Source organism: Muntiacus reevesi, chromosome 1 (assembly GCF_963930625.1).
Source record: "Muntiacus reevesi chromosome 1, mMunRee1.1, whole genome shotgun sequence".
Taxonomy (NCBI): domain Eukaryota; kingdom Metazoa; phylum Chordata; class Mammalia; order Artiodactyla; family Cervidae; genus Muntiacus; species Muntiacus reevesi.
The window spans coordinates 53,431,909-53,440,557 of record NC_089249.1 but is presented as its reverse complement, the minus strand read 5'-3'; the positions used below and the strand labels follow the sequence as shown (position 1 = coordinate 53,440,557).

At 61.6% G+C, this 8,649-nt stretch overlaps 1 protein-coding gene across 1 annotated transcript; it reads left to right on the top strand.

The window, feature by feature from the left end:
• The first annotated feature begins 2,122 nt into the window (after nucleotides 1-2,122).
• SLC16A8 (solute carrier family 16 member 8) lies at nucleotides 2,123-6,723 on the top strand. Its single transcript, XM_065937123.1, has 4 exons — nucleotides 2,123-2,336; nucleotides 3,036-3,179; nucleotides 3,433-4,236; nucleotides 6,416-6,723. Exons 1-4 carry the CDS (start codon nucleotides 2,123-2,125, stop codon nucleotides 6,721-6,723), a joined length of 1,470 nt encoding a protein of 489 aa, XP_065793195.1.
• Nucleotides 6,724-8,649: the final 1,926 nt, after the last annotated feature.

Here is an 8,649-nt window from a genome sequence, read left to right as displayed (position 1 = left end):
GGTGGTTACCTGGGAGCCCTCACTCACTCCCAGCCCCTTACATCCCTCCTTTTAAGCAAGTCTTTTGTGCTCAGGCTCAGACGCTCAGTCCTGTCTCACTCTGCAATCCCATGGACTGTAGCCCACCTGGCTCCTCTGTCTATGGGATTTCTCAGGCAAGAATACTGGAGTGGGTTGCCATTTCCTCCTCCAGGGGATCTTCCTGAACCAGGGATCGAAACTATATCTTCCATTGGCAGGCAGATTCTTTACCACTGAGCCACCAGGGAAGCCCAAGCAAGTCTTTATGTCTGCCCTAACTCCTACAGGCTGTATTCCCCATCTCTACCCAGGCTCATTTCTGCTGTGGGTTCCCCAGAGAGGGAGGGTGGCAGCCGCTGAGGCCTGGGACCACCAGCAAGTCACCTTCCGGCACCCTGGGACACAGCACCCTTTGTTCTGGCCCCTCCCCACCCCCTCAAGTCCCAGGCTATCCAGCCTGGATTAGCCTTATCCAGGGGAAAGCCAAGGAGGCCCCTCCTGGAATGTGGCCTGGGGGTGGGGGGCAGGCGAGGAGTTGAGGTGATGAGGGCTGGCGGGGCCTCTCCAGGGCAGGGCTGTGCCCCTTGTACCACAAGGAGCCCACAGGGCAGGGCCCTGTGTGTCTTCCGCCCAAGGCTCCAGGAGATGGGGGGACCCACCTATCTCTAGCTCCCCCTGCACAGGCCTGGGACAGGGAGCCCCACCATGGAGGGCAGCCTGGCCCTGTGTGTTGGCTGCTGCCCTGTCCCTTCTCCCCTCCCAGCTCCCAGCAGAAAGCCTCTTAGAGGGGATGGGGGTGGGGGAGCACTAAGCCCCAAGCTTGGGGGAGTGAGCTGCCAGAGTCCAGCCAGCGCTGATCTGCAGGAGGCCTGGGAGGCAGCCCCCACCTGGCTAGGCTTTCACGGGGGACCCGCCTGGCTGGCCCCTTCCTGCAGGCCTCAGGAGATGTGAGGCTGGATACCCAAACCCACGGGACAGCTCAGGTAAGAGTGGGGGGAGGGCTGCTGGGACCACCTGTTGTCTTGGTCCTCAAGTGGCTGCATCTGTGGTGAGGGGCTGACACAGGAAAAGCCAGAACTTGGTCCTGGGCTGGGGAGCAGAGAGTCCTGGACACCTTGGCATTACCCAAGGTCAGGAGGGAGATTCCAGCACAGAGGGGTTGCAGAAGGGAGGGAAGCTTCTGCCCCCAGGTTGGGCTGGTCCATCCAGAGCCCCCTCCTGGTCCATTACAGGGGCACCTGGGGCTGCTGTGTGAACCTTGGGTGGAGCTCCGGGGGTGTGGAAGGGATGTGGGGCTGCTAAGGGTTTGGAGGAAGAGGATCTTTCTTCCAGTGCCCCCTCAAAGGTTCCCATGTGTCCAGTGGAGCCAGAGATCTGACCACCCCCCACCAAGATCCACGGCTGACCTGGGATGATCAGTCACCCATCTTACAGGTAGGAAAACTGAGGCTTAGTCAAGGGGAGGGGACTGATCCAAGTCACAGAGCAAATCCCTGGCTAAGCTGGGATGAATTGGAACTCCACTCCCTTGGCTTCTGAGACAGGCTGATGTTGTTATAGCGTGCTTTGATTTTTCCTCCATGATGTTCTAAATGACAGTAGACATTCCCAATCACTGAGAAGAATCAAGAACATGCCCCAAGGCCAAGGAGGAAAAGGAACTCCACCCATTTTGCAGCTGGCACTTCCACCGTGTTTGGTCCTTTGTCCTGAGACCCTCACGTGTGCACACTGGGGTCCCCACATGTCTCCAGTCACACACCAGTGGTTGCCCTCTCCCACTCACCTGAACCCCCTCTCCTGACATTGCTAGGTCCTGAGGGACAAGGAGTGCCCTCCGGAGGGAGTCTTCCTGAGGTCAAGACTCAGGTGGGAATGACTCTATTACCCTCCCCTCATCCTTCACGTCCCTTGAAGGAGGGGAGGTTTGGGATGAGGTTCTACCTCGGTTTCCGCTCCCGGCTTCATTCCCTGAGCAGGGCTCACGTGGTACTCTGGTGCCTCAGTTTCCCCACCCTGGGTCTCCATCCCCCTTTCTTGTCTGGGCTACAGACGCTCGCCACTCCCCCTTGTACCCTCTCTTCCACCAGAGGCGGCAGCGATGGGCGCTAGCGGTCCCCGGCGGGGCCCCGGCCCTCCAGATGGGGGCTGGGGCTGGGCCGTGCTGGGTGCCTGCTTCGTGATCACGGGTTTCGCCTATGGCTTCCCCAAGGCCGTGAGCGTCTTCTTCCGCGCGCTTATGCGCGACTTCGGCGCGGGCTACAGCGACACAGCATGGGTGTCCTCCATTATGCTGGCCATGCTGTATGGCACAGGTCGGCGCCCTCCTCGCGGACACCTCTCCTCTCCCCCAAGCCCAGGATTGAGGATCGGGATCAGGGACCAGGAGGCATCTGACCCAGGCCCCTCGGGGAGGGCATGGAAACCCCTGCCTTCCTGTGGAAGCGTTAGCACCAGAGAGGGGAATAGCGGCTACTGGTGGAGCCCGCCCCCCGGTGGCTGATCTGGCAAGCTTGGCCAGCTGGAAGGGCCCCTCCGTTTCTGTTAAAAGACCCATACCCGCCCATGTTACCGGTGGGGAAACTGAGATCTAAATAAGATCGCCAATCTCAAAGCCCTAAACACCTGAGCGGGGTGGGGGGTGGGGTGAGGGGGCGGGGGGAGATGCTGGAGTTATCCTAGCCAAGCCGCGGGGATGAAGGTGGGTGGTGAGGTGGGAAGCCTGGGGAGGAAGGCAGCTCATAAGGGAATGAAGCCCCTTCTGCTATTTCCGTTCCATGTTCTCAGGAGGGCAGGGGACCCGTACAGGCTCCACCCCCTATGTTCCCCCACAGCGCTCTCTTTGGCGTGTCCCAGCCAAGCTAAGGGACTTTGGCCAAGCCCCTGTGCTCTCTGAACCAGGGGCGAGTGACCTCATCCCTTCAAGTCACCTCTCAAGGCTGGGAGGTACAAAGCCTGGAGTGTCTGGACCTCAGAGGGGTCCAGCCCGATTGGTGACGCTGCTCTGCCCACAGGCCCGGTGTCCAGCATCCTCGTGACCCGCTTTGGATGTCGCCCGGTGATGCTGGTGGGTGGGCTGTTGGCCTCCGCCGGCATGATCCTAGCATCCTTCGCCACGCGCCTCCTGGAGCTATACCTGACAGCTGGGGTGCTCACAGGTGAGGGCGCCCACTGCTCCCCTCCTTGGGGATGGGGTTGCGGGTGGAGTCAGGACACCTTACCACCAGATCTCCTTGTCCTCAGTTTCCGCATGAGGGCCGGTCCTCGTCCCTCGGCTCAGTTCACCCCATCCCCTGGTCTGTCCACCCTGGGGCGGGAGTGTGTGTTTGGGGGTGCCCGCCCCTGCTTCCCGCTGGGGGCTGGGCTGGGGGCGCCCTCGGAGAGCCCGGCACAGCACCGCCTCGCCCGCAGGCCTGGGTCTGGCCCTCAACTTCCAGCCGTCGCTCATCATGCTGGGGCTGTACTTCGAGCGGCGGCGGCCTCTGGCCAACGGGCTGGCGGCGGCCGGCAGCCCGGTGTTCCTGTCGGCGCTGTCGCCGCTCGGCCAGCAGCTGCTCGAGCACTTCGGCTGGCGCGGCGGCTTCCTGCTGCTCGGCGGCCTGCTGCTGAATTGCTGCGCGTGCGGCGCCGTCATGCGGCCGCCCCCGGGGCCCGGCCCGCGGCCGCGCAGGGACAGCGCGGGAGACGCGCCCGGCGAGGCGGAGGAGGCGGCGCCCTCTAGCGGTCGGACCCGCCGGCGCCTGCTGGACGTGACCGTGTGCGCCGACCGCGCCTTCGCGGTGTACGCCGTCACCAAGTTCCTGATGGCGCTCGGGCTCTTCGTGCCCGCCATCCTGTTGGTGAACTACGCCAAGGACGCGGGCGTGCCCGACTCCGAGGCTGCCTTCCTGCTCTCCATCGTGGGCTTCGTCGACATCGTGGCGCGGCCGGCGTGCGGCGCCCTGGCCGGCCTGGCGCGTCTGCGGCCGCACGTCGCCTACCTCTTCAGCCTGGCCCTGATGGCCAACGGGCTCACGGACCTGAGCAGCGCGCGGGCGCGCACCTACGGCGCCCTTGTCGCCTTCTGCATCGCCTTCGGCCTCTCCTATGGCATGGTGGGCGCCCTGCAGTTCGAGGTGCTCATGGCGGCTGTGGGTGCGCCCCGATTTCCCAGTGCCCTGGGCCTGGTCCTCCTCCTCGAGGCTGTGGCTGTGCTCATCGGACCGCCCTCTGCCGGTGCGCCCCGTCGGAGGAGAGGGTGGCCTAGTGCCCCGGGGTCCCAGGGAAGCCCCCCTCCCCCCCCCATCTTATCCTGGATGGAACATCCAGGGACGAGGGAGGGGAAGGGACCCTTTGGGAGAGACAGCCCGGTTACACTCCCCTTCCCATGGCCAGTTAGCCTCCCCTCCAAGAGGTACCACCTGCTCAGGGTAGGGCCGGAAAAGCCAGGAAGTGTGCCAGGAAGAACCCAACGTGGGTTGTCTCCAGCAGATGGCACAAAGGCCTTGTGAAGTGCAGGTGCTTCTTCTTCTGCAGAGAGGCACAGAGGCCAAGTTCAAGTTGCCAGTCCCAGAATCAGAGCCCAGCCCAGCCCAGTGCTTAATGCCCACTCCTCTGAAACACTATATCTGAGTGTTTAGTCTCCCCAGCCTCCAGGGGTGACTGGAATAGGAAGTGTCCTTGGGGAACCGGGAGCAGAGTTCACAGCGGGCAGGGCGCTGGTCTTCCCCTGTGCACACTGCCTGCTTGCTCTACACGCACACAGAAGTCATCGTGATGAGGCGGTAGGGTAAGGCTTCCTGCAGGGTGGGCGTGAGCGTGGCCTTTCAGGGCAGGGCGGGACCCCACAGGAGAGGACACAGGGTGTGTCTGCGGGACACTGTCCGTATGCAAGTAAGGCAGGAGCGGGGATCAGAAAGGTGGAGGTGGCAGACACTAGGGTCTTCCTGGGTGGTCAGGTTATCCCTGAAACAGCAGGAAGCTGCCCGTGCGCAGGAGAGAGCTGAGGTCGCAGGCTCCAGGATGCGGCCATGACAGGAGCCACCTTTGCTGGGGCCCAGGCTGCAGCTGAGGTGGTCCGGGCTAGCTGAGCGCCCTCATCAAACTTTGCCAACTCACCTGACCCAGTGGGGACCACAAAGCTCCTAAAGCCATGTGAGCAGCCCCCAAGCCCACCGCCAAAAGTTATAAAACCAGCCAGAGGCTCAGAGACTCATCTTTCATTTTCTTGTGTGACCTGGGGTGGACCTAATAGGCAGAGAAGGTACTTGGGGTGAGAAGGTGAGGAAAACCACACGACTGTGTGTGGGGTGGGCCCGGCTGCTGGGCTGGGGTCAGGGAGGCAAGTTTAGGGTACTGCTCAGAGGGGCACAGGGTGGGCAGCCGGCTTGAGGACCACCAGGGAACCTCCTGAGGCCACTGAGGTGCATACTGAGAGGGTCACAGCCTGCTGTGGACTGCCACAAGGAGGCCCCTGAGAGAGCGAGGCATCTGAGGAGCCACACGTTAGGGGAAATACTTGCAATTTAAAGATTTTCTTGAGGGAATTCCTTGGCAGTCTGGTGGTTGGGACTCTGCACTTTCACTGTGGGGATCTGGGTTCAATCCCTGGTCAGGGAACTAGCATGCTGCAAGCCATGCAGTATGACTGGGGGGATAAAAAAGACTTTGCTGAGTATGAAAGTAACCTGTGCCTGTGATAGAAAGCTTGGAAAATACAGAGATTAGGAGTAATCTCTCCACAAACCCTGCCTCCAGTCCCATGCTGATGATAGCTCTGTCTGAGTTACATGGGGACCCCTGGGAGAGGGGGTGGCCTGGGAGGTTGGGAGAGAGCTGAACCCTGAAGACCAAGGCGGTTAGGTGGAAAAAGCAAGAGTTGGGGTCCCTAGGGTGAGCCCTGTACTCTCCCCACTCCCAGGTAAAATATCCCCAGCGGGGCCAGTTCCAGAGTTCATGTGGAGTTTGAATCTGGGGAACAGGAGGGCCCTTATGAAGCACTGCCTCACCTCAGGCCCCATGTGCTCAGTCACTTCGGTTGTGTCCGACTCTTTTGCGATCCCATGGACTGTAGTCCACCAGGCTCCTCTGTCCATGGAATTCCCCAGGCAACAGTAATGGAGTGGGTTGCCATTTCCTTCTCCAGGGGACCTTCCTGACCCAGGACCCACGTTTCCTGCATTGCAGGCAGATTCTTTACCCCTGAGCCACCAGGGAAATTTAGATCCAGGGAGGTGAAGTGGCAGTTTTAAGGTCTCAGATGGCGAACCCTCATGGATTTTTGCCATCTATAAAATAGGAACAAAGGCTGGGGCGCGTGTGGGACACGTGAGCCCCACCAGAGCACTGCGTGTGCGTGTGTGTGAAGGGTGGGCTCCCCTGCCTGCCCTCACCTCCCCGTCCGCCCTCCCTGCAGGCCGCCTGGTGGACGCACTCAAGAACTACGAGATCATCTTCTACCTGGCAGGCTCCGAGGTGGCCCTGGCGGGGATCTTCATGGCTGTGGCCACCAACTGTTGCCTGCGCCGCCCCAAGGACGGCCCGCCCAGTCCAGGCACCGAGGGCGGGGCCGGCGACGGGGAGGAGGCGGAGGCCGAAGTGGACTCTGACCTCCCGCCCGCCGGCACTGAGGACCCCGGTGGCCTGGAGGCCGTGGGGGTGCTGAGCCCTGGCGCTGGGCCTTTGCAACCCGAGGTGAAGGTGGAGCCAGGGCTGGACTCTTGAGCCTCTGTAGTGCCAGGTGGCAGGGACTTCGGGAATGGGACTTCCCCTCTCAGAGCCCCGATGGCCCCAACAGGGCCTGGCACACCGGAGGGGCGGTGGGGGGGGGTGCTCCTGGGGGTCACCTCCGGGGCTCCATGAGGGGAGCTGCCACCCCTCAACTGCCTGGGGGCCCTGGTCCCACTAGTGAGGCCGTTGTTGCACAGCCGGTGTGAACCTGAAATTCATAAAACTGAGCTGACAACGAGTTCTGTTTCTGCATCTCTGGCTGCTCCCTGGGGGTGGGGGTGGGGGGGCAGTGGGCCAGGAGGAAGTCCGAGAGGCTCTTCCCCAGGGCCTCTGATGGGAGCTGGCAGGCGTTGGGGATGGAGTGGCAGATGTGGAGGGTGGCAGGGGAAGGTGGCCTCGATCCCGGCTCCACTGTTTGGCACTGTGCACCGAAGCCCCGCCAGCAGCAAGCACCTGCCGCTGGCGGGTCCCAGAGCGGCGGGCTGGGGCTGGATTGATCCAGGCTCCTCACAGTGTAGGTGAGCGTATGTGACTCCAGGACTCCATCTTGTGGTGGCAGCTGGGAGAGCCGGGGCTGCGGGTCGGGGGATGGCACCTACCTTGCCCCCCTCACCTTTCTAGGGGATAAACGCGGGTTTCCTGGGGCCTTTGCTCTGGACATGTGTCCCAGTGGACACATGGCTGCTGGCCTCCCCTCCCCAGCCTCCCGGGAGTCCTAGAGAGCGCTCCTCGATGGCACCTTTTTTTTAAATTTGACTGCAGTTGGGTCTTAGTTGTCAGAGGTGGGGGGTCTTCCTTGCATTGTGCTGGATGTCTTTTCGTTGTGGCGCGCCAGCTTTCTAGTGGAGCTACAGGGGCTCAGCAGTTGCGGGCTTGGGGGTTAGATATTCCGCAGCACGGTGGGATCTTAGTTCCCTGACCAGGGATTGAACCCCAGCCGTCTGCATCAGAAGGTGGATTCTTCACCACTGAACCACTAGGGAAGTTCCCCGTCAGTGGTACGAAGTCCAGTGCGGGCAGCTCTGGGTCTCACCCTGGCTGGGAAGCTTTAGGGATGTGTTTTCTCTTACATGTTCACTCTCTTCCCATAAACGGGACACTCCTTTTCTTGCCTCCCTCCCTCCAAATCAGGTGACCAGGGCCCATGACTCCATTCATCCACACTCGCCCATCCCCCTTGTGAGGCCTCCCCACTGGTCTCATTTTCCATCCAGCCCCGGGAAAGCCCCAGCAGATACCTGGCCGGCTGACACCGTGTCTGCGGGGTCCCCCCGAGCCACTAGAGCAGTGACTACATCTTATCTAACGAATAGAGCACTGACTGCCAGGCACCATTCTAAGCGCTTCACAAAGGCTAACTCATCCAGTCCTCCTAACGACCCAAAGAGATAGGTACCCTCACTAGCCACACTCACAGATAGGGAGACTGAGGCCCGGGGGCTTAGGAGGTAGCCCACAGGCGCTGTGCCTGGAACCCAGGCTGCCAGCTCCAGTCTGTGCCCTTGGCGTCCCTGCTGGCTGCCCCTTCAGAGAGGTGATGCGGTCTGATGGTTCAAAGCGGGCACACAGCTGACCCCTCTCTCTCCAAGCTCCCAATCCTGCCTGAGGATCCCACTGGCGTCTCTGCCCAGAACCCACACATGCAAACCTAATAAGCAGGAAACCACCCCTTTCCTTGGCCACTGTGGGCCCTACCCACCTCTCACAGGCTCTTGCACCCCTCCCGTTCTCAGGACGAGCACAGATTTCATTGTCCAAACAGGGACACTCTGATGACGACAAGGGCCACTATTAATAACCCCACAGGTGTGGGGTCACCGGTGTGGACCAAAGCTGTCCAGGAGAAGCAAAGACGTGGAATGCTAGCGTGGCACTACCTGCTGGGTGCCTCCCCTTGGCCCTGGCAGAACAGGGCCTGGA